The sequence below is a fragment of the Ruditapes philippinarum genome, unplaced genomic scaffold (assembly GCF_026571515.1).
Source record: "Ruditapes philippinarum isolate M1 unplaced genomic scaffold, ASM2657151v2 ctg258_1_1_1_1, whole genome shotgun sequence".
Taxonomy (NCBI): domain Eukaryota; kingdom Metazoa; phylum Mollusca; class Bivalvia; order Venerida; family Veneridae; genus Ruditapes; species Ruditapes philippinarum.
In genome coordinates this window covers 770,310-796,610 of record NW_026855480.1, presented here as the reverse complement: position 1 = coordinate 796,610, position 26,301 = coordinate 770,310, and the positions used below count along the sequence as shown (strand labels likewise).

General features: G+C 31.9%; 2 protein-coding genes across 9 annotated transcripts in view; one reads left to right on the top strand and one right to left on the bottom strand.

The window, feature by feature from the left end:
- The first annotated feature begins 1,142 nt into the window (after positions 1 to 1,142).
- LOC132743497 (uncharacterized) lies at positions 1,143 to 13,534 on the top strand. 3 transcript variants are annotated; one of them, XM_060732020.1, is made up of 4 exons: positions 2,574 to 2,775; positions 5,281 to 5,319; positions 11,844 to 11,895; positions 13,063 to 13,534. In XM_060732020.1, the coding sequence occupies exons 1-4, from the start codon at positions 2,732 to 2,734 to the stop codon at positions 13,351 to 13,353; spliced, it is 426 nt and encodes a 141-aa protein (XP_060588003.1). In that variant the 5' UTR covers positions 2,574 to 2,731; the 3' UTR covers positions 13,354 to 13,534. The 3 variants fall into 3 exon arrangements, with proteins under 3 accessions (XP_060588002.1, XP_060588003.1, XP_060588004.1); XM_060732019.1 differs by lacking the exons at positions 2,574 to 2,775; positions 5,281 to 5,319 and adding an exon at positions 1,143 to 1,453 and having other exon boundaries at positions 13,063 to 13,487; XM_060732021.1 differs by lacking the exon at positions 5,281 to 5,319 and having other exon boundaries at positions 2,581 to 2,775; positions 13,063 to 13,493.
- A 3,659-nt stretch (positions 13,535 to 17,193) lies between these two features.
- The window catches only part of LOC132743505 (12S rRNA N4-methylcytidine methyltransferase-like), a 408,080-nt gene continuing 398,972 nt past the window's right edge, over positions 17,194 to 26,301 (bottom strand). For all 6 annotated transcript variants that reach the window (XM_060732031.1, XM_060732032.1, XM_060732033.1 and 3 more), the window contains 5 exons: positions 24,642 to 25,087; positions 23,653 to 23,786; positions 20,209 to 20,403; positions 18,931 to 19,125; positions 17,194 to 17,694 (listed from right to left, as the gene is read on the bottom strand). In XM_060732031.1, the coding sequence (XP_060588014.1) occupies positions 17,271 to 17,694; positions 18,931 to 19,125; positions 20,209 to 20,403; positions 23,653 to 23,786; positions 24,642 to 25,037 (1,344 nt within the window). In that variant the 5' untranslated portion in view covers positions 25,038 to 25,087 and the 3' untranslated portion in view covers positions 17,194 to 17,270. The remainder of the gene's footprint in view (positions 17,695 to 18,930; positions 19,126 to 20,208; positions 20,404 to 23,652; positions 23,787 to 24,641; positions 25,088 to 26,301) is intronic.

Here is a 26,301-nt window from a genome sequence, read left to right as displayed (position 1 = left end):
ATGCTGGTCGCTATTTGTTTCTCTACTTGTAATAGGGTTGGTAAGCGAACAGCATGGATCCTGATCAGACTGCGCGGATGCGCAGGCTGGTCTGGATCCATGCTGGTCGCAAACCCATTATGTTGGTTTTGTCGTGACACGGCTCAAATTAATTCATTAAGAGATCCAGATAGAGATGAACACAATAGGATTACATTAAAACACCACCGGACTGCGTTTTTTTTTTTTTAAAAATACAACAGTCATGACAATGCACAAAGAAAATCAAAATGTGCGAATGATTGTTCGATACATTACTGAAAATAATTTAGTCGCAGTCTAGCAGACGAGTAACAAAGGAAAATCCAGGAAATATTTCAAATAAAAAAATGTATTTTGGTAATACACAAGTACAGTGTTACTGGTATTGAAAGTTCAGTAAATATTGTCGAAAAAAACTGCTCAGCACCCTGACGATATTGTGATTTTCAATTCATTATTTTTTCCATAGCTTGCCTCAAAATCTGCACGGGCGTTTTAAATGTATATATTTTTATGAACTTTTCAATATTCCGAGAGTCCAACATCTCGCATAAACCTTTCTAATATTTTTTCCCTTTAGGCCTACTTCTAACCCTCCAAACATTCATTTATATTGATATTTAGAGTTTCAAAATAAGCGTTATTGATATTTATTTATCAAGATGTGTACATGTATGTTTACTTCTAAGTGGGACAACTCCACAAACCATATCACAGCAGTTTATTGTTTTATGCACTGAAGATGTGTCTCCCTTAGACACACATTTCATTTCTCAACAGGTTTTGTTATATTTGAAAACATAAGTTTTGAAACGACAATAATAATTTGTATGACAATGACGATATATAAATTATTGAACATTATTTTTGTATTGCTATTTAACGTTTTAACCGCACCGCTTAAGTTTGGACATAATTACGTCACTTAATGTAGTCAATGACGTAGTTAACGTTGAATTCTTGGAACGTAGTAACTAGCGTCAAAACGTTGTAACTATCGGTTCGGGTCAGATTTAAGGGTAATAGTAAATGTCTTATATTGTAAATGAGTTTTTCAGATAGAAAATAAATAAATTAAATAAGGACATAATCTGGACATAATGCTTGAGAGGGACCTTGAGAGGGACCTTGAGAGGGACCTTGGTTGGAATTCAAGATGTCCTCTCGGTTTTCAGTTATACAACTGCCGATTTCATGATTCGATGCCGAAAAGTACGAGCACAAATGTTTCAAAGATATGTGGACCGAATTATAGCACATATTCAACACTTACTGATCTTAAACACATGCAAACGAGAAATGATTTTTTAACAAGATTGACTCGGTATAATTTGCCATCTCTTTCAAATAAATGGAAAAGTCAGATATCGAGAGCATCTATGTATTCACCCAGGAAGTCTACAAGGCCTTCAGGAAGGATTGAACAAATAAGGTAATGTTTCGAGTCTTTTTCCCCATTTAAACCTTAATGTTTAGTTTAAATTGCGCGAAAAATATGAGTCTGTTTGGGCTTTTCGCATAATGTTGCAAAATCTTATGTTGTGTTTTTTTCGACGAATGAATGTGGGTTCAATACCGGAGGCTCGCATGTACGCTTAAAATCAACTCGTTCAATAAATTTAGTATTGAATCTACGCGAATATAATACATTTTTATTATATTTATCACAAACCCAAAAGACATTTGTCGCGTTTTTATATGTTTGTATAACGCAAATGAAGACAAAAAGAGAAAAACGGAAACCCTAAAGTACGCCCAAAACAGCAAAAATGAAACGGCCGTGCAATACCGTTTTTATGGAGGTGCAATAGCGGCACGTGTATTCGATAAATGTTTTCTATGCCAACAGTGCCTTGTCAATATGTCCAATTTATCTTCAATATACATTTGATGTTTATCTCTCAAACGGATATCGAATCAAATTATGCGACTGATCTCTTTAGATAATTTTTTAACGCTCTGTTCTAAAATCGAGAAGGAGAATTATCTTTTTCCATGTTGTTCAAACCAAATGTAATTAGATAATAGCGTTGTTGTTGAAAAGTAACATGGTACAATCCAATGATGATGATGATAGTGATGATGATGATGATGATGATAAGCCAGAAAATATCACAAAGAAACATATAGGTATGGACATGTACACGTTCACACATACATACAGAGAGTGAACAATAAAATGTAATGTATAAAATAATCAATCAATCAATCAATCAATAATGATTAAAATAATAAATAAATAAATCGATCGATCAATCAATCAATCAATTCATGATAATAATAATAATAATAATAATAATAAACAATATTATTGCAAATTAATCGTCAATGATATTAATTCGTACAGTTTTTTAAGGCACGGGCAAACATTACCGTTGAACTATAGTATATACTTGTTGCATTTCACTGAATAAAAAAACACAATAAATTTTATCTGAAAAGAAATAATAATCGATTGGTACATGTAGAGTAGAAATAACACAATTATATTATTATACATATTGGTTATAAGTTATTAATTTCCGCTGAGTATACACAAGTTTAAATACTATAGCACAGAGAGATACACGGTATTTATAGCTCATGTCTGGTCGCTAACCATGCGGATTAAAGATTAACAATTTTAGTCTACTTTACCGAGTTGCTATCCGATAGCAGTTCGGATCGCGTCTGTGTGTCGGTGACAGTTCGGCTGGATTAAAAGTGAAACATGACGGACAATAATATCGGTCCGAGAGAAAAAACAGACCTTGAGTAAGAATTTTTTTTCTTCTTTTTTTATTTATATCACTTTTGTAAGTTTTAGAAAACCGAGTTTTAAAAAGCATTGAGTTAAAGTAAAAAAGTTTAAAAAAAACATTGGTACATGTATAAAGCGTAGATTAATTTCACTTATTATAAAAGTTCTGGAAAGAGAAAAGCCAAAATAGGTTATACATTTAAAGAGATGTTTCTGAATTTATGATAAATCTTCCAAAGTGCCGATTTACGAGAGAGTCAGCTGCAAAATAAATAAATAAATAAATAATAATAAATAATAATAAAAATAAGAAAAAAAAATAATGAAAGAACGCTATTAAGCATGTATTCAGATAAATGTTTCACTACTGTTTCGCTAAGCGACAACTGAGGTCGACAGTCTGCTGGATGTCTGACCTTTTTAATCATTAACTTGTGCGGCGCCAGTTTAGGTAAAAAAAAATCCACAAAGACGGCGTGATACTGGACGCAACAATTAAAAACTATTTCGTCAACGGTTTCAAAATGCACACAAAATATAAATACATTGTATAGGAAAGAAAAATAAAATAGAATATAATAAAAAGATTACGTCATTTCAACGCACTACAACCCATCAGAACTTATTAAAAACGACATGTATGTCGAAATATGTATACTTGAATCATATCATATAACATATACTTGTAATTCATTCATTTAATTTGTAAATGAGCCTTTTTCTTTCTTTCATGTATCGTAAAAACCGAAAATGATTTCAACATAACTTGATATAACCAAGTTGATGCCATAGCATTCTTTATAAAAAATGACCCGCGATAAAAAAATATAGCAATCAAAGACCGTAAAGGTAAGTTTCCTAACAACGACCTTTTGACCATTTGTAGGTCTGATACTTTTAACATTGGAAACCAGCGAAAGTTATGAATTATGTATGAAATGACATTTTGGATATGTACCAATATCCCCCGAGAAGAGAATGTTATAAACAACGGTATAGAAAAATATCGCATTTCACTCTTTCTTTTAAAGATTTATAGTACACATGTCAAATAAATCGCATATCAGTTGACAAATAAAACATAATCAACATTTACATTAATCATAAGGCTACGGTTAAACGTGGTGTGGGGCTTTCAGCTATAACTATTTCAATCAATAACCGAAATAATGGAGAAAAATATTAATCTATAACGCATTAAAATTTGATAAAATGCAGGGATACATGCACCGAGAAAGGTTACTGTACATGTGCGATACTCAAAACAACCTCCACAAAAAACTAGGCACTGCAAACAAATCAGACACTCGGTTACTTGGAATGTTAAACATTTCAGTACAAGTGGACGTCCATAAATTGATTTTAAGAGACTTGTGAAGTATGAAGTGTGGTGCGTTGATTGTGTAATACTTGATAATGAAAAAGACCTTAAAAACTGTAAAAAATGTATTTACAATTCAAGTTCTCATTCCATACTTTAAAAGCCAAGTACCCCCAAAACCCATGTTCAACTCATTTTCAGTTTTTTTGGGTTTGGAGGGGGGTATACAAAAATTTAGGGTTTTAAATAACTTTATTTTTAAAAAAAAACAAAAAAAATTTACAAGGCGTTTAAAAAGGGAAAAAAAAAAAACCAAACAAAAAATTTGCCATTTAAAAACCCAATTTTAAAACTTTGGAAAATGCCAAAATAAAAAATTCGAACCCTTGGGGCAAAAAATGATGGAAAATAAAAAGAAACCCCCTTTCTGACATATTTCAAACATACTATAGCTTGTCCGTCTGACCGCACGAGGTTAACCAATGGCTTGCATCTCGCTAGCTATTTTGCTGACCGTGACGCGCTGTACGCGTAGTTTTCTCAATTCTTTTCTGTGATCGTTAGTTAGTCAATAAATTAATTAATGTCTGAAGAAGATTACCTATTTTATGTAAAAGAAGCTAAGACTGCTCGTTCTAATAAAACAAAATGATTAAACTGTTTGCATCAGACACCTGAATGAAGTGTAGTAATGTCAAACAATAGCTTTTGTTAAACATTTAGAATTCATTTCAATGCACGTAGCTTGCATTGAGGTCAAACTATTTAGTAAACGTTTGTGAGTATGATAATGAATGAGTGTAAGTTTAATACTGTATTTATTGAACGAGTTAAATACAATTATATTATGCGAGCCTCTAGTTCAATAAATTCAGTAGTGCACCTATACGACTGTAATATTCTTTTATCACATACCTACAAAAAAGGCTGTTTAAAGTGAAAAAGACTCTTTTTTCATTGACGCGCTAACATTTAGTGCGCTTTTATAACGCAAATGACTTCACGCCAAACTATATGCACGGCCGTGCAATACCATTTTTACGGAGTTGCTAAAGTGACTCGGGTAATGAAAAATATCAAAAAGCAAACAGCATTAAACGTTTTTTGTTTTTTCTTCTTCTCGTTTTCTAGAAATATACAGTACAGTCTTGCACAAAAAAATAGAATTGTTCCCTTAACAATGTTGTTTTTGTTTCAGTACAAACCAAAGAGAATTAACACCACTAGAAAAGAAAAGGTCTGATTATGTTATTATCGTATTGCAGTGACTATTATAGTAGCTAGTTTCCACTACCCATGTTTTTATATTATCACTTGAAATGTCTGGTTTTATATTGCCATGATTGCCGTGCTATTTCAACCCTTTACCTGATGATGATAATGACGTCAAAGTACGAAGCAAATGCGCTACTAATAGTACAAACCCTGGCCAGGCTACACGGACTTCTGTGCTTATAATTTTGAGTCCAGCAGGATAAGGAAGGGTTAATATCTAGTCGTTTTAGTTTTAGTTTATTCAATTTATATTGCTATGTTTTGTACACCAGTTTTCGTGCGTACATAAGAGGTGTTTGCCAGTCACGTTCTCACTGACTCACTATAAATTTGATCGATATATATCACAATATTTCAATATCACCTTTTTTGTTTGTTGTGCAAACTTATGAGATTAATCAAAATTACATGTAGCTAAGTATGATTATGAAACAGGTAGTTTCAATTTAAAATTTACATCCATGTCTGGTCTCTGAGCTGACCACGTATTAGGTTATATATGGGGACAATTAGCCGTCAGCCAAGAAATGTTGGAATCTTCGAGGCGGGTATCAACTACTGGTCCTTATTTAGGTACGGGCATTAGGAACGTGCTTTAGGGGCATGTTTAACTGATCACAGACGGGAACTACTACATTTTTGTATTCTTTTGCCTGTGTGGAAATAAATTTATTTCATCAACATAACAAATTTAAATTTATGATAAAGCATTCCCATTATGTAATTCCTAATTCCATTATCAAGATATCAATATGCCATTTAAATCTTCATTTGAATATCATAATCTGTATATGTACATAAAAACTTGTTATATCCAAAGAAAATAATCTCCACATACAAATTACTTTGTTAATAAAGCTGCTTATGATTCTTTTAAAAAGAGATCGTAATAGTTCGACCAAAGCCACCTACAAGCAGGGGACACACTTGACATTTTCTTACTCTTAGGAGTAAAGAATACTTCTTGAAAATATCACTTTCTGAAACAAAATCTAATTCAAATCTAATACATGTATTTGACCTTGATGGCCAAATTCATTCAAAGGTCAATGTCGCATTTGAATTAATCATTATGACAGTTTTGTCATACCTGTTTTTATATTCAAGTATTGAATCAAAATTCATGTTCAAAAATTTAAGCAAATTTCAATCATTTGACCTTGGCAGTAAATGTCATGGTCATAGTGAAGTAATTCAACATGTAAGTTTTGTCTTATGTGCACATTTGACTACGTATCGATCACATCTGTAAATTAATAAAAAAAATTTTTATAAGTTTGATCTTGGTGGTCAAGTCAATTAATGATCAAGGTCATATCAAAATTATTCATCATGCAGGATTTATCAAATTTGTGAAAAAGTAACAAAATATTGACATTTGACATAAAAGCTAAATTCAATATTTGATCTAGACTGTCAAGGTCATTTATTTGGGTCAGTGTCCATATTATGTATTGATATACATGTCGATTTTTTGTTTTAAGTGTTTCTTTTCGACCCAAGTTATAAAACAAAATCGCAAAAATTAATAACGAAGATGATGGCTAGTTGTATCTAAAATCACTTTAATTTGACCTTTTTGTGCCACGGTTCAATATTAGGTCAAAAATTTAATTAAATCCCTTTTTTATTCCTTTCCTAAAAAAGGGTTTTGGGTTGAAGACAAAACAAAAACAAAACTTAAAAAAAAGAAAAAAAAAACCCAAATTAAAAAGAAAAAAAAAAATTGAAATTACAAATCAAAAAACCCCCAAATTGAACCCTTTAAAGGGCAAAGGGCATTAAAAAAGTGAAAATTAAAAATCAAAATTTTGGTCTTTTGAAGGGTTTTGTCCAAAAGGTTAAAAAAAATTGTAAAAAGGCCCCCTTTTATCATGAGAAACAGGCCCAAAAAAGAAAAAACCCTGCAGAAAAGGGAAAAAAGGGCTGGGGGGATTAAAGGGTTGGGGAAAAGGGGTTCCCTTTCAATAATTTTTCTCAATTTACATAATTTTTTACTTTTTATTTAACTGCAAAAATGAAATTTTGGAAAGGGCCTTAATAATGACCTTAATTTTAATTTAAACCTGTATTTTTCTGTATTAAAGTTATGGCATATATTTTAGGAAAGGGTTTTTTACATTAATTGAAAGTAAACTTGGTTTAAATTTAATCAGGGGATAAATATTTGACCTTTTAACATACGAAGTTTTTAAAGAAAAAAAACAATTGAAAAAATTGGCACCTTTGAAGAAAATTTATAAAAGTCTTGGAACAAAAGTTTTTTTCAATTTAAAAACAAAATGGCTCTTTAATCAGATTAAAAACTTGATCCCCCTTTAAAAACCATGCCTCTAAGGGATTTTATGTACAAGGAAACCAAAAATTTTAAAAACCCTTTTGGGTTTTTAATCATAAAAAGCGTTAAAAAAAACCCCCAGTAAACCAGATGCCCCCACTTCCAAATTTATAAAATTTTAAAGAAATTTTCAATAACCCCAAGTCTGAATTTAAATAAAAAATTGGAAATGCTATTTGTATGAATTTTGTTCCATATGATTGACATAAAATTGGAAAACAAATCAAAATCTTACTCCTTTAACTGCAAATAGTTATGTATGAATCTTTTATGATGGTTTATTGGTTTAACAAACAAAAGAAAATGATGTGTTATGCTAACAGTTTTTTCTCATATTTTTATATTTTTTTTTTTAATTTCCTATGTCAGTCATGCCCAATAATTCCTTGTAAAAAATATGATAATGTAATTTCTGATTGAACTCAGGAAAATCCACGTTTTAAACATTGATAAAACAACTGCTGTAGCTCTTATTATTTACTGAGAATTATAAAAAGCAGATTTATTTATTTTTTCAAAAAAAAAAAAACTTTTAATTGAGTATTAATTATTAATAATGCCAATGGTTTCTAGACATAAATTCCAAATGTAACAGAGTTAAAGAAGTATTCCCATCATAAGGGAATGCAAACTAGCAAAAAAAAAACAAAGCCAAAAAAAGAGGAGAAAAGGAAAAATGCCTGAAATTTTTTTTCTAATATTTAAAAGAAAATTTAAGGGAAAAATGTTCAAAAAAAAAAAAAACTCATTAAAAATTTTAACTCCTCTGTTGGGACTTTTTAAAACCCAAAAAAAAATAAAATTCAAAAATGCCAAAAAAAATAAAAAAAAAAATAAATTCTTTTTCTTTAAAAAAATTTCAAAACAAATTTTAAAAAAAAACATTTGGACCCAAAAATAAAAATGTTGGTGCATTAAGAAAAACAAAACAAAATTTATTAAAAATTCTAAAACTAAAATTAAAAACAAAAAAACTTTTTGAAAAATTTACCCAAAAACAAATTTTTCCCCGGCAGAACAAAAAAAATGATAAGCTTTGAAACCAAAAAAAAATTTAAAAATTCCCGGCCAGGCCCCGTATATTTTGGAAACCTAAAAAATGCTCTTTTAAAATTTTGAAATTTTGACATTCAAAAGAAATGCCTTTTAAAAAAAAATTAAAAAAAGGGAAAATTCCAAAAAATGTAAAAAGGCCCGCTTTAAAAAAGGGACATTATTTCCCCCAAAAATGGAAAAAATTTATCCTTTTTGAAAAAAAGCAAAAAATAAAAATTTTATAAAAGTTTTAAATTAATTGTTGAGGGAAAAATAAAAAATGCTTGTTTCCTGGGAAAAAAAAAGCAAATAAAAAAGCGAAATGATTTGGTTTTATAAAAAGTAGCAAATTTTAAAAAAAGTAGTAAAATTTTGACTTCCATACCAAAAAAGTTTAAAAAACTTTAGAAATTTTCCCCCAGAAAAGGGGAAACAATCTATGATTCAGGGCCAAATTTACAAAAAGTAAAAAATTTTTAAAAAAACATCACAGGAAAAACCAAAAAAATAAAAAGGGTTTCGGAAAATAAAAAAAAAGCATTAAAGATTTCTAGGGGAGCAATAATGTCGAGCCTTTAAGAAATTACTAGCAGGTTCAACTTTATAGGCTCCCACAAAATTCATTAGATACAGATCACAGTTTAGAAGTTTGTTAAGATCTTATGGCCCCTGCAATGCAAAGGTTAACACAACATGTATCTAAAATTTGATCACAAGAAAAAAAAAAATCTAAAATATTTTACAACAACTTTAAAATGTTTGATAATTTACAAGGTGGAAAAGGTCCATAGTTTATATTTTGACAATAAGATATCTTGTATTCATTTTACACCCATGTGTCTCATTTTAAAAAAAAATCCTAAAAAAAAAACCAAGAATGTTTCTAAGTAAAAAAACTACAATTTCCTCCAGATGAGTTATTATCTATCTGATTAAAAATCAGCGCCTAAATTAAAATGCTAATGTAAGAAATAAGTAGATCTGAACTTTAGTCAGATTGAGTTATTATAGTTCAACTTAAAAAAAAGATCAAGTTAAGGAAAAAATGAAGAAATAATTGATTTTTTTTTGGTTTGGCGTGTTGGTTTAAAACACACTGGTGAACATATCTAAGGTCATATGGTTCTGAAACAGGAAAGATATTTTGGCTAAAACCTTGGTTGTAATAAACTTAAAGCAACACCAGGTGTCAAAACCACCTTACTTGCTGGAGCTAAATGATGCATAGATACAAGTAATTCGAACCATTTAGTCACCTCTTACAATAACGCAGGGATAAAATTAATGGTGGCTGCAATTCTGATGCCTCGACCCGCAGGCTACACCTCAGCCACAAGGAGGGGAAATAATTGAGGGTTGAGATTGTATGTTATAGCGATTTGTGACATTTTGCGTGTTTAAATAAATCAAGAATTTTTATTACTAATGTCTTTCTTTCATATTACTGACAGAAAATTATACTTTTATTGTGTATATTTTGACTTTTTTATCATAACTTTTTCATTGGAAATAAATAAATTCTCTGAACAAAATGACAGAAGTTTCATTATTTGAACCAGTTTATTAAATTTTTCATATAAAAATCACCAAAAAAATTTTGCAGATGAGTTTGCTTTAAGCAATTTCTGTAGAATGTTTATGAAACAGAATTACTGAAAAGCTAAATTATATAACAAACTCATACCATTTCAAAAACTATCATTTTAAAAATTAAAATGTTCTTTAATTTTTCTTTATTTATTTACCATATTATAAAAATGGGCCTTTTGGAAAAATTTTATTTGCTGTCAATATTTAAAAGCACCTAAGTCTGCATTTATATTATTTCTAATTTGTGAACAATTTTTACAACAAACCTTTTTCACTTAAGAAATGCATTGCAAATCTTTTATACACCTTTTTAAAAAATTTTACTATGTAAAGTATTTATATAATGCATAGGTAAACAATAAGCAAAATACATGATGACAACAATATATTGAATTCAACATTCGTCAATAAAATGACAGTGACTTTAAAAATAAAATTATAGGCTGTATAACCTTCAATATAAACACAATAAGTATAATCCACTGAGCAGGGTTAAATACAATAAATTCAATAAACAAAACATTTTCAAAGCCTTGCGATCCATGCATTTAAAACTTTCACATTTTGTTCTACCATTGAAATTTAAGTAAATCAATTTGAAACTACACAATTAAAATTGTAATCTGAGTGAGATAAGAAATCTATTATACAGCCTGACGTGCAGTTTAAATCGTAACATTCTCTTAATCCAGGTGTTCAAATGCAAATATACAAGGTGAAAACTTTAAATTGAACCTTTAAATCTAATCTTAAATACTTTAATCACCGCTTTTGAAGGCGATCACAAAACACATTTCAGTTTTAAATAATTACCGTACAACGACAGTATACATTAAGTACTGTAAAATCATTTGATACGGTTTGAATAGAATTTAATGGTTTGAAGATGAGGCTTAACTTTTTAACTTTACAACTCTGCAGATGTCAAAATGCTTTAGATAAGTTGAAAAATAAATAGTTTTTAACAAAATAAAAGCTTTATATCTACAACTCATTCAATAGCGATTTTGTCTTTTCAAGTTTATCATACATGTCATACACTTGCAATTAACATTATACCCCTTGTTTGAACCTTAAAGGAGCATGTCAAGAGTCTATTGTGAATCTTTATAAACTTTTAAAAAAGTGTTCAAAGTATTCAAATTATTGTCAAGAGTACAAATAATGCCATTTTAGCCAGTCTGTGATATTGCCATTTAAAAACAAAACATTTATAAATTGGTAAAATACAGATAAGCAATTATAGCACTCAATCCACCAGTGAAAAGGGCAAAAATATATTACTAAAAATTTTCAGCCAAATTTTACAAAAAAAACAACAACAAATAAGACATATATATAGAGTATCCTGCATTTTCTTTTTTATTTTTTGTCCTTTTTGTGATATTTATTACTTACTTAAACACTTCCATAATTTATCTAAAGATTGATTTGATGACAATTTGTTTATTAATGACAGGGTTGGTAGCTTTAACGAAACTTGTTGTTACTTATATACATAAACATTTTTCTGTTATTTACAGGGCTCTAAGACCAATCACCAAGGACCACCATCATCAAGACAGTCTCTTTGGGGTAAGTACATGTACATGTACAAGAGAACTTGAGTAATGTCACACTAAAAGGTGACACAATGCAGTTAATACTAAATGATTATGGAATTTAAGTTATCAAATAGGAAAACTCACTTTATTTCATGCTTTCAAGTGTTTTACTGTAATATATCAGATGATTATATTCTGATAAACCACAAGTGAAATTTATAAAATATAATTTTCACTGTAGCCAGACTATATCTGAATGCAGATGAAAAGAATATCATAACTAAATGGAATAACAGGCAAAAATAAATGCAGTCATATGTAAATTTGCTTCTTTAGGAAAAGGTCAAGTTGATGCCATCATTCATCATGTTAAAAATGTAAAAAAATTAGAGAAATTCAACAGAACTATATTATTTCAAAATTGATGATGTGACGTCATGATGTGATGACAATTTAAAGGAGAATGCGCGACGTTACGCGGCAAAATCAGTAAAAAATACCTAAAATCACTTCAAAAGCATGAAATAAAAAAAAATTTATTTGTTTTAAATATTAGATTGAAATATATTTCATTCGTGAACACCAGCTAATATATTTCCACTCGTGGCTATGCCACTCATGAAAATATTGCATCTGATGTTCACTCAATGAAATATATGCAAAACAAACAAATATCCTCTGTTATAATAATGTATAACAGAGAACTCAGGTTGTCAAGAGATGCTGATATCACTGAATACTAGTAATGGTCTTGGAATGAAATTTTACAATAAAAGGTATATAATATATATAATGCAAAATTTTAGCAGCATTTCAACATCATTTACTGGCATGGTATCAAAGCAGTCCAATAAAAGTAGAAGAATCTGGGACTGTTTATCAAAGCATATTTTCTTCTTTTAAAGGCACACTATGCCTCAAAATGAATACATTTTTATTTCTTTAGAAAGGACACACACAAGTTAATAATGTTTAAATAATGCTTTAAGAGCAATTGTTAGATTCTTTATCTAAATCACAGTAGAAAATAGAGCCGAATGTGATTTTTTTGACATAAAAAACAAAATGCTTTTAAAAAATAAAAATAAAAGCATTTCTGAGGCACAATGGCCTTTAAAAAAAAGATAAGAAAATTTCATGAAAAATTTCAGCAACTAAATTTTGTAACAACTTTATATTAGAGAAAGTTTATTTTCAGAACTCATTCCAGTCAAAGTCCTTCTTTATTGTTCACCCAGAATGGATTAGCGAGACCGTAGACAACACAGACCCCGAGCCCCTTCACCGTCCCCCATGGCCCTGGGAGCAGCCCAGATACCGTCAGAATATCCAAATCCCTATAACATACAAGGTCGACGAAAACAGAAGAAGAGAAAAAATAAAACAGAAAACGAAGGAAAAGCCGAAGATAATTCAGATATGCCAATGGTTATGGACGCACCAATGTGTTTACCTATTGGTTACACTTTTTGACACATCCGCGGAATAGACTTGACCAAACCTTATGAAAAACAGACTCAATTTGGAGCCCCGTTAGTAGATACATCAGTGTATAAACTTAGTTACTAGAATACAGTTATCTTTCCTTAGTCAATTAAAAACTTGAATTATTCATATATAAATAAATATACATGTAGAGAAAAGAAATGATAGTTATTAGTTTAAACAACACTATAACATTACGTTCACTGCCAGTATAAGTTGTAGAATGTAGATTTAAGACAATCATCCATTATACAAAAAGCAGAGAACTAAAATGTTACATAAAAACAAAAAACATGAAAGTATATGAAATACATGTATTCCATCTAAAACTCTCTATCAGAAAAAAGAATTAAATGTTATTAAAATGATAAGCAGATATAAAAAATCTGTATTTAGTCATTATAGTCTTGGTCATTTTTGACTTACAACTTCAAAAAAATTTATGTCCTTTAAATTTACTTTCTTTTTCATACTATTACAATAACTTGATGATGAGGAATGTTAGTTTATACAAATTTATTTTAGTTCTTTGATTGTGTTGGAAAGCTATAAGTTATTGAAAACACTCATCGAATCCATTCCTGGAACCAACCAGTACTAAGAAATGCGATGTAAAGTTCTTATACAAGGCGTTTTAGTAAAATTTAAAAATAATAATAATAAACAGATGTATTAATTGTAAAAAAAAAAAAGATATGAAAATACTGGTGTAAGAATTAAATAGTTTCATGTGCAGGCCAACACGAATTTGTGGGAATAATTAGACAAGAAAAACAAAAATCGAAATTCAGAAAGTTCTTCAATAATTTTTACTCAAAAAAAATATTTCCAATTTATAAGAAAAAGAAACTGTTTGAGCACAAGGTCTTTCAATTTGTTTAAATATTCATGTTTAAGATAACTTTTGATATTTTAATTTATTAACACAGTCATTTTATATATATTTCAATGGAATGTTTTGCTATTGAAATATATAGATCTTGTTTGGCCATATTGAATTAAATGCTACATTAACCATTTTACCACCCCCTGAGAAAGAAATCAACTTTTGTTTTAAAAAACAAAAAATGACTAATTAGTTAATTCTAGAAGTTTAAATAGAAAAATGGTTCATACCATTTCAACATGTTCAATTAAACTTTCCTTTTAAAAAAGAATTTTTTACCATTCGTTTTTTTTTTCTTTTAACTTGTTGTATAGATTTGTTAGTTAAATTCTGAATGAAACAGTAAATACTAAGATCTGGTTAATAAACATACCTGGTATATAACAATATTTAACATAGTTATGAAAACAAAAGCATTTAAATTAAAATGGCCTTCAGGATGTTGTTTTTCTTCTCTAAACTTATTTATATATATGCAATTGATAAGTTGTTTTTGTAGTTGTTGTTTTTCCATATTATATCTATTTGTAATTATTTTTACCCGTTTCTCACAAGTTACATTGTTTCCATATGTTTGATGTTATTTTTTTTTTTTTAAAAATCCATTTTCATCTTAAAATATATGATGAAAATATAATGAAAATATGGCATCATTTTAAAAGATGCCAAAAAAAAAGTTAAAAAAAAAAAATGTTTTGAAAATTGTTATTTGATATGTAATAAATTTCATTGTGTGCCCCCAACATTTCCCCCAGATTCCGTATTGTGTTTTAAGTGTGAAGTATATACATGTATATTACTTATATGATGTTAATTAATGTCACTTTACCGAAACAGTATTAGATATTGTACAAATGGACTGATTTTTGTGTGATGTTTGCTAGGTGTGTTCTTTTACTATATAAAAAAAAACATTGTTTACAATAAAATGTTAAAAGTTTTATTACGAATCTTTGTTTTTAATTATTTTTACAATGTTATATTAACAAGTTTTTGTGTGTTTGGACACATCTAATTTGTGCAATCTTAACTATACTGTTGAATACTTCTTCTTGGTGGTCGGGGGAATATTCCCCAAAATCAATGGTGAGTGGTCTTTTCCAATGGAACCAGACAAGTCCATTTACGAAACTCAGATTCATTAAGTTAATAGTAAATAACTACAATTTTTTTTTTTCAACAGCAGAGAAATACAGAAAAATAAGATCAGAGTTTAAAAAAAAACCAAACAAACTTTGCTGCATAATTTTTCGTTAAAAAAAGGGACCTACTCTTCCATCTACAAATGCACATCGAGACTTGTGATAATGATCGTTGACTTCAAACCACTTTACCACTAAAGGTTTAATCCCCCCATGGACTTTGAATTCTTTAATGTATCAAAGATATTTAGCATGCTTAGATGTTGGTGTCTACTCACATACCATGATACCAACTTGAAATAATACATGATGGGGGAATCTGAGGTCTTCCTCCACCAGTAAAACTAACCAGGAAAGTCGCCATATCACCTTTACAGTGTCCGTGTGTCTTAAAGGGATCCTCAGACAAATCAATGACAAAAATATTAAAATGATCTTATGTACTCAAATAATGCTAAATTGACATTTCTTGAAGTTGAAGCATGAATTTCTGTATAAATTCTATATATTTTGGATTTGAAGGGAAAATATATCTATTTATGTTGAACAAAATTTAGACACCAACAGAATCTCTGAGTAGTTTTAAAACCAGTCATGTGACTTGAACAAACCCTGGAAGTTACAATAACAGATATTGTGGATATTGTATGTTTGAAACAAGTCTTACTTTAATAGTCATTCATTTTGACATGTTCTTAAACATTTCCAGAGTTCACTGTAAAAACTATTGTGAAATCTTAACGCTCTAACCTGACCCACATGGGTCAAGTTCGGAAACCACCCTAGTGTATTTATTTTGCTGACATTTACAGAATGATGAATGAAAACTTTAAAACGAAGAAATGAAAATTTTGCTTGTGTCTCCCTTTAAAATCCCAGAAAAAAACAAACATTAAATAAGTGGCAACATGATAGACTGAATAATTCAGTTTATTACATAAAAAGTTGAGGGTTTATTGAAATTACACACATTCAATGACAAAGTCTATAATTCCAGTAAAAGGGAAACAGTCAACTTTCAAAAATGCCCAAGTTCAATTGTAAATATCGATCAACTTTAAATTGACTTTGACAATTTCTGCCAATTTTGTTTTATTATAAAAAGCAAATTCAATTTTGGTTTTCTTTCCTTTGCAATACTAAAATGCAATACTTTCATGACACATTTATTTATTGATCAATACAAAAGAAATTGCAATATTAAAAGAAAAGTAACCAAGTGTTACTTTATGTCTGGTGTAAAGCAACCTTTTACCATAAACCTGTTGGAACCAAAAAGGATTTACCTTTGCAACCAGTATTGAGCCAAGCAAGCGTTGGACTGTAAACTGGGTGACTACGGTTTGATTCCCGGGTAGTGCAGGGCACATTTGTTACAACTGATTATAAAATCCTAACTACGGCCATTCGCACTGTACCTCTACTCTGACATGTTCAGAAGTTATCAGTTCCTTGTGAAAGTTAAGGCAACTAGCACTGGTAAACTGCATGACAGCATGCATAGAAACAATGTGGTGGCTGAACTGTGCAGTGGTGAATTCAAAGTAACATACTGCCATGATCTAGAGGGTAAACTACCAAGCTGACCAACTTTAAATATTCATCTTGATATACTGGAAAATGATAATAGACAGTAACAAAACTATGGAGGTTGGACAGGTCCATTAAGAAGTTTTTCAGCAGGTCAAGAATTAACTTTTTCCCATTTATTTAAACCACCTGTTGGCAGGTACTTATGACCGACCAAAGACTCAAATCTGGTAGTCCTCAGTCTATTCACCTCTAAAATAATTTAACACGCTTTCAAACTGTTAAATCAAACCACTTATTTTTTAATTACTACTAATATCTTACAAACATATTTTCAAGTATTAGTATTTTTTATAGATATTTTCATGACTTAATTTCAAGTTTCATGGCTGCTCGTAATTTGGCTGATCGACTACGGGGATTTGCTTCTACCTCAGAATCCGTCGCCATTGTAACCTTTTTATTAATCCGCTTCCACTTGCGTATAACCATTGAATCTAACTCTGATTTCGAATCGGCTAATCTACTCATCAGACGATGTTTTTGAACCAAAGACATATTAATTTTTTGGTCTATATCCACAGTGTTAAAATGTCTTTTAACAATTCTGTCCTCTAAAGAGTGGAAGGAAATAGCTACACATATCCCGCCTGGCTTTAGAAACTTATGCACCACTTCTATACCATTATTTAGTTCATTCATTTCATTGTTGACAAAGATACGGAGAGCTTGGAAAATCTTCGTGGCTGGATGACTGTACCTCCCGAGACTGTCATGTCCAAATGCTCTGTAAAATATACACAGCTATTGTTTTATAAAGTGAATTTTCAACAGACATACATGTACATGTATTTGTATTCTAACATCCTAAGAATTAAAACAAGGAAAATTAAAGGATGAAATGTTTATGTAAATTGCTATTATTAATAATAAGTATCATTTTCTCATTTGGGTTTAAAGTGAAACTGTACAGGTCAGGTGACTGGTCATATACATGTAGTGAGTTTTTCTAAGCATTCCTGGCTGAGGAAGAATTTGCATTACTTTAGACTTGACCAGGCACCTATGTAGAAACACTGACATTCAATATTAAGCTAGCTGGATATCTTACATATATCTTAAATAACCTTGCAGTCCCTGGAAGGATATGAACCAACTGCTGTGAGGAACAAGTGATTAAAAGTTGGGAAATGTCTGTTTGTTTTGTTGGATTTTAAGTAACATTGACACTGTTACGATCATATGCCATCTTTCCAGCTTTACTAGTGAGGAAACAACTTGGGTACCCCGTCATGCATTTTTTTAGGCACATGCCTTCTATAAGCTAGTTTGATAGCTTCCTCACGAAAAAATAGAATCCAAAGCCTTGATGGGGTTCAAACCCAAATTGGTGTAGAGCACATGATTTGAAGTTGCTGGCCATGGAAGTCCATAAGTCAGGAAGTAAAAGTGCAGACTATTACTTCATATGAAACAATAAGTAGTTAAAACACTACACATGTGCTTATAGCTCATCAAAAATCTAAACAATGAAACATCAAAGTATCACTTCAGTCTTGATTATAGGTATTCAAACTAAAATATATGTCCTAATCCAGTATTAATAGCTGTTCAGAGACAATTTGGTTTATACAGCATTAATTTTAGTTAGATTGTGTAAGAAACTATAAGCTTATTATGTAGATACACTTTCGAATCTGTACCTTGAACCAACCAGTACTGAGCAATGAGTGTAAAGTTTCTTGCTCAAGAAAACAATGACTTGCCCCTGACAAGGTTTGAACCCATGCGTCTAGTGATCTTTTTATAAATAGCTTTACATGTTAACCGCTTGCCCTATCTTACTTTCACAATTTATCTTTATAAAGCAATGCCTATAAAACTGAGCCGGGTCAACTTAAAGTACATGAAGCAATTTCAAGAAACAGTATATTGTTTTATGATAAAAGACATCAAAATATTAATATTACGATAATATGTTATGCAATTGTATCATTTATTAACATTAGCCATAGGTGATTACCCTCCAGAAACTGTCTGTATAATATCTGCAAGTTCTTTTGTTCCTGTGATCCTCCCAAAAGCTGATCTCGCTTCAACTATAGCATGAGCAAACTTCTTCGATCTTGTGTCTTCCCCATACTTCTTAAATATCTTGGCAAGTTCTAACTCATCCAGAGTATTCACAACATCAGCTGCTGTAGGCTGGTCTGGCAACCTGAAGATATAATAGTGAACTATTATAAAAACTCTAACACAATGGCTGGTCAAGCAACCTTTCAAGTCACAACTATTTCTTTTTTTTTTTAATGCGTTTATTTAAGGTCGCCGCCAGAAAGCCCATATTGGCGACCGTACACTCAAGTCAGGCCATCCTAGAGCGTCCCGCTGAGATTTTTTCGTCGATTTTTTTCCAGCTTTAATTGGTGGAGGAAGAACCAAGGTGCCCCTCCGGGCATTATTTCAGGCACAAGCGGGCACCTGGGAAGAACCACAGACCTTCTGTCAGCCAGCTGGATGGCTTCCTCACATGAAAGATTTCGACCAAAGTGAGGATCGAACCTACAGCGGTGAGGGACCTGTGATCTCAAGTCAGCAACCTATCAAAGTCACAACTATAACAGTTACTGTTTAGCATTATAAGTGATGTGTGCATTCACCTGGTACTTATGATATTTTTACAATATACAATGCAGTAAAGTAACTAAGTTGAAATAAAATTTAAATGATTTATTCTGTCTTCATTCCCCCCACAGATGTACAATGTATATTGTGATACATATCTACAGTAATATCAAGAACCTTGATCATATAACATGAATATATCATATCATAAGCTGAGGGTATTGTTCTACCCTTGTTCTTAATAAAAAAAAATTTCTTATCATAGTCAAATATTCAGCTAATCAGATACAATGTATTTAGCACTTTACCTGCAATATGAAATGGATTTGTCCATCTTTGAATTTGGAACATTCCATTGAACATTTAAAGGGATTTCAATATAAAAATACAAAAATTAAGCTACCAATCAGCCTCTACTCCTCAAGTAAAGGGTTAAGCTCTTTAATGCCTCCTTGACTAATTTCTTTAACTTCAACAATTATGTAAGAAAAAGTAAACTAGCAATGTGTTCATAGGGCACTAATGCCCACAACATCCTACACTACATTTGTATCATTGTCAGCCTACAGACGTACAATGTGACAGACTAAGGCAAATCTATATGCCATCCCTTAGTTGGGGTACAACAAAAGTATCAATATTACACTATATATACTAAACAATTTACTTTTATTACCTATCAGCATCCATTCTCATGTCTAGTGGGCCATCCATACTAAGGCTAAATCCTCTCTCTGACTGGTCAAACTGCATGGAGGAGGAGCCAAGATCAAACAAGGCGCCATCTAGGGAGTCAAATGAAACATCTTTTGCTGCAAGCAAGGCTGGTAACTCTGAGAATCTTCCAAGTAAAGGAGTTATCTGACCTGGTCTGCAATTTAAGTAAAGTCTCTAGATAGTTTTGTTGTTTGGTTTAAATGTCGGTTTTAACACATTTTTGGTAATATCTCAGCCGTCATCCATGTTTTCCTGGATAAGTAAACAGTAATTACCATTTTTTTCACAAGTGACAGACTACTATACTGAATCAACCGTGAGATAAAACAAGAGGGCCATGATGGCCCTGAGGTCGCTCACCTGTATATAGGCCCCCCACCCCCGGGCCAATTTTTACCCAAGGGGCCTTTTATTTGTTTATTTGAACAGACTTGGTAGACACCCATAAGAAGATGTTTCATGCTAAACATCTAAGTTCTAGCTCATTGGCATTTTTAAAAGAAGATTTTTAAAGTTTTTACTATACACATATAGTTAAAAACAATGTCACCCCTGGGGCAGGGCCAGTTTTGACCCCCGGGCGTTTATTTTAACAAACTTTGTAGATATTTACTTAAAGATGTTTCATGCTTAATATCTAAACTCTAGCTATTTGGGTTTTTCGAAAGAAGATTTTTAAGTTTTTGCTATACACATATAAGGAAAATCAATGACCCCCCCCCCCCCCCCCCCCGGGCGGGGCCAGTTTTGACCCCAGGGCTTTTATTTGAACATACTTGGTAGACACCCATTAGAACATGTTTCATGCTAAATATCTTAGCTCTAGCTCTTTGAGTTCTTTAAAATAAGATTTTTAAGTTTTTACTATATGCATATAGGGAAAATCAATGACCCCCTGGGGCGGGGCCAATTTTGACCCCAGAGCTTTTATTTGAACAAACTTGGTAGACACTCATTAGAAGATGTTTCAAGCTAAATATCTTAGCTCTAGCTCTTTGGGTTCTTTAAAAGAAGACTTTTTAAGTTTTTACTATATGCATATAGGGAAAATCTATGACCCCCTGGGGCAGGGTCAATTTTGACCCCAGGGCTTTTATTTGAACAAACTTGGTAGACATTCACTAGAAGATGTTTCATGCCAAATATCTAAGCTCTAGCTCTTATGGTTCTTTAAAAGAAGATTTTTTAAGTTTTTACTATATGCATATAGGGAAAATCAATGACCCCCGGGGCGGGGCCAATTTTGACCCCAGGGCTTTAATTTGAACAAACTTGGTAGACACTCACTAGAAGATGTTTCATGCTTAATATCTTAGCTCTAGCTCTTTGGGTTCTTTAAAAGAAAAATTTTTTAAGTTTTTACTATATGCATATAGGGAAATTCTATGACCCCCTGAGGCGGGGTCAATTTTGACCCCAGGGCTTTTATTTGAACAAACTTGGTAGACATTCACTAGAAGATGTTTCATGCCAAATATCTAAGCTCTAGCTCTTATAGTTCTTTAAAAGAAGATTTTTAAGTTTTTACTATATGCATATAGGGAAAATCAATGACCCCCGGGGCGGGGCCAATTTTGACCCCATGGCTTTAATTTGAACAAACTTGGTAGACACTCACTAGAAGATGTTTCATGCTTAATATCTTAGCTCTAGCTCTTTGGGTCCTTTAAAAGAAGATTTTTTAAGTTTTTACTATATGCATATAGGGAAAATCAATGACCCCCTGGGTCGGGGCCAATTTTGACCCCAGGGCTTTTATTTGAACAAACTTGGTAGACATTCACTAGAAGATGTTTCATGCCAAATATCTAAGCTCTAGCTCTTACGTTTTTTTAAAAGAAGATTTTTTAAGTTTTTACTATATGCATATATGGAAAATCAATGACCCCCCAGGGGCGGGGCCAATTTTGACCCCAGGGCTTTTATTTGAACAAACTTGGTAGACACTCACTAGAAGATGTTTCATGCTTAATATCTTAGCTCTAGCTCTTATGGTTCTTTAAAAGAAGATTTTTTAAGTTTTTACTATATGCATATAGGGAAAATCAATGACCCCCGGGGCGGGGCCAATTTTGACCCCAGGGCTTTAATTTGAACAAACTTGGTAGACACTCACTAGAAGATGTTTCATGCTTAATATCTTAGCTCTAGCTCTTTGGGTTCTTTAAAAGAAAATTTTTAAAGTTTTTACTATATGCATATAGGGAAAATCTATGACCCCCTGGGGCGGGGTCAATTTTGACCCCAGGGCTTTTATTTGAACAAACTTGGTAGACATTCACTAGAAGATGTTTCATGCCAAATATCTAAGCTCTAGCTCTTATGGTTCTTTAAAAGAAGATTTTTAAGTTTTTACTATATGCATATAGGAAAAATCAATGACCCCCGGGGCGGGGCCAATTTTGACCCAAGGGCTTTAATTTGAACAAACTTGGTAGACACTCACTAGAAGATGTTTCATGCTTAATATCTTAGCTCTAGCTCTTTGGGTTCTTTAAAAGAAGAATTTTTAAGTTTTTACTATATGCATATAGGGAAAATCAATGACCCCCTGGGTCGGGGCCAATTTTGACCCCAGGGCTCTTATTTGAACAAACTTGGTAGACATTCACTAGAAGATGTTTCATGCCAAATATCTAAGCTCTAGCTCTTACGGTTTTTTAAAAGAAGATTTTTTAAGTTTTTACTATATGCATATAGGGAAAATCAATGACCCCCCAGGGGCGGGGCCAATTTTGACCCCAGGGCTTTTATTTGAACAAACTTGGTAGACACTCACTAGAATATGTTTCATGCCAAATATCTAAGCTCTAGCTCTTATGGTTTTTTAAAAGAAGATATTTAAAGTTTTTTCTTTTGGTTGCCATGGCAACCAGAGTTCTGCATGGAATTAAATTCTTTGAACAATTTTTAAAGGTGACCACCAAAGGAACATTCCTGTGAAGTTTGGATGAAATTGGCTCAGTGGTTTATGAGGAGATGTCATTTAAAGCAAAAGTTTACGGACGGACGGACGCCGGACGGACGACGGACGGACGGACGGACGCCGGACGAAAAGCGATCACAAAAGCTCACCCTGTCACTTTGTGACAGGTGAGCTAAAAACAAAACTTTATGGACTCAATGTCTGAATTAATTTTTAAACAAAGAAGTTTTATGGTGATACAGAAAAAACTCCAGGGATTTTGGAAAAAAAATCACTTTTTTTCTGAAATTTCCAAGATAAAACTATTACAATTTTGTCAACTGGGATAAACTTAATTTCATTTTCAGCTTTTATTTTACTAACAATGATATCACAAGTTAAATACAAATGCATTTTTGTAAAAAGATGAGAAAATGTTGAAAATATATAGCATAATTCAGTCCTGCTGAAAATGTTTTGTCAAACCTTTAGTAATACCTTTGTTCAGCAAGTTCACAAGCAATTTTGTAAGCAAGTGGATCCCTGTCTAGTGTGTATATATGGTATCCTTGTCCGCTCTCTAACAAAGCTTTTGTATGCCCACCTGCTCCAAATGTCATGTCCAGTAAACGCTGAAATAATAAATAATAAATGATTTTTCTTATAATTTGAAAATATATTTAATAAATATATATGTATGCTAAAATACAAGATTTTTTCATGTGTTTTTTTTTCCCTGCAAATATAGGATGTTTATATATAACATGTGTCACAGTCTATTCAAATATCTAATAGATCTATGTTATATAGAGGATATTGAATGAGTGTAAGTTCCATACTGAATTTATTGCACGAGTTGAATAAAATTATATTATGCGAGCCTCTGGCGAGCATAATATTATTTTATTTAACGAGTGCAATAAATTCAGTATGGAACTTACACGAATTCAATATTCTATTTATCACATACCCAAAATAAAGACCGTTTAAAGTGAAATAAGAGCCATTTTTCATTGACGCGCCTATATTGTAACGCTAACATTTAGCGCTCTTTACACTATGTTTGTATAACGCTAATGACGTCACGTCAAAATATATGCACGGCCGTGCAATACCATATTTACGGAGTCGCAAAATCGGCACGGGTGTGTGATAAATTTTAATAAGACATGAGGCAAAATCCAAAGCTCGCCTCCAAGTACCTTTAGTAAGCTCAAGAATATTCATATAAAAACCTTTAATAAGCACCATTTAATAAAAGAATGAACTTAATTACATATAAGTAATAATAAGTACCTTGACATTACCTCACAAAGACCTTTGTTAAGTTTTGCAATAAAACACATATATGCTTTGCAGTAATTTTATTGTAAAACAAAATTTGATGAAACATCAAATTTATACTACTAACTTGTAAACATTATTAATTGACAACTGCAGAACGATGCAAAAATAAAAACTTATAATGAAATTAAATAAACTCCCACCTGGCTAGATTTTCCTCCAAGATAAGACAGCACTTCATCTTTCAGGACAGGTATGTGTAGATCTGTATTTTGTCCAGACTTTTTGCGTCCTTTTGAATGTTTCTTCTGGCTTAGGTGTCCTCTAGGACTCTCTCTGACAAAGTCAACATTTGTCTCTGTGCAGTTGTCATCTATACTTGTGTTTGGAGAACTCCCTGCCGAATCACTGTGACAGCTCTTGCAGACTGAACATTTCCTGCCAGCAAATTTTCTAGTGACAATAGTTTTACTGTCTGCACTGAGACATGGAGCAAACTTAAAAGATGAGAAAGTTCTCCACATAAGTCTCATTGCAGTGTTCCTATGGGAACAATGTAGCAGTCGTGTTAACAAATGCCTGTTACATCCACTTGCCATCTTCTTTGTAATATGATATTCCAGACCCTAGGTATGGTTTATGTTTTTCTCTAAAATAAAAAGCCAGACATTAGCATGTTAATAACGTTCATGTACTGTACATTGTAGATAGAGGACCATGCATTAAGATGGTCTTTCTATGAATGACCTAATTAGAGATCCTAGATACATGCATATTGAAATTTTATTGAGCTCAGTTCTAAGGCCATGTTTTGTAAACAAGAGGGCCATGATGGCCCTGAGGTCGCTCACCTGTACATGTATATAGGCCCCCCAACCCCCACCCCAACGTTGCAGGGCCAATTTAACCCAAGGGCTTTTATTTGCACAAACTTGGTAGACACCCATAAGAAGATGTTTCATGCTAAACATCTAAGCTCTAGCTCATTGGGCTTTTTAAAAGAAGATTTTTTTAAAGTTTTTACTATACACATATAGTTAAAAACAATGACACCCCTGGGGCCGGGCCAGTTTTGACCCCAGGGCTTTTATTTGAACAAACTTGGTAGACACTTACTAGAAGATGTTTCATGCTTAATATCTAAACTCTAGCTATTTGGGTTTTTTCAAAGAAGATTTTTAAGTTTTTGCTATACACATATAAAGAAAATCAATGACCCCCGGGGCGGGGCCAATTTTGACCCCAGGTCTTTTATTTGAACAAACTTTGTAGACACTCACTAAAAGATGTTTCATGCTTAATATCTTAACTCTAGCTATTTGGGTTTTTTCAAAGAAGATTTTTTAAGTTTTTGCTATACACATATAAGGAAAATAAATGACCCCCGGGGCGGTGCCAATTTTGACCCCAGGGCTTTTATTTGAACAAACTTGGTAGACACCTATTAGAACATGTTTGATGCTAAATATCTTAGCCATAGCTCTTTGAGTTCTTTAAAAGAAGATTTTTTAAGTTTTTACTATATGCATATAGGGAAAATCAATGACCCCCCGGGGCGGGGCCAATTTTGACCCCAGGGCTTTTATTTGAACAAACTTGGTAGACACTTATTAGAACATGTTTCATGCTAAATATCTTAGCTCTAACTCTTTTGGTTCTTTAAAAGAAGATTTTTTAAGTTTTTACTATATGCATATAGGGAAAATCAATGACCCCCTGGGGCGGGGCCAATTTTGACCCCAGGGCTTTTATTTGAACAAACTTGGTAGACACCTATTAGAACATGTTTGATGCTCAATATCTTAGCCATAGCTCTTTGAGTTCTTTAAAAGAAGATTTTTTAAGTTTTTACTATATGCATAT

What these genes read in the sequence shown, in the direction of transcription:
- LOC132743497 (XM_060732019.1), top strand. Translation starts at nt 1,224, where the DNA reads ATGCCGAAAAGTACGAGCACAAATGTTTCAAAGATATGTGGACCGAAT. An exon ending in GGAAGGATTGAACAAATAAG is followed by an intron (nt 1,454 to 11,843) that starts GTAATGTTTCGA and finishes TGTTATTTACAG; the next exon opens with GGCTCTAAGACCAATCACCA. An exon ending in ATCAAGACAGTCTCTTTGGG is followed by an intron (nt 11,896 to 13,062) that starts GTAAGTACATGT and finishes GTTTATTTTCAG; the next exon opens with AACTCATTCCAGTCAAAGTC.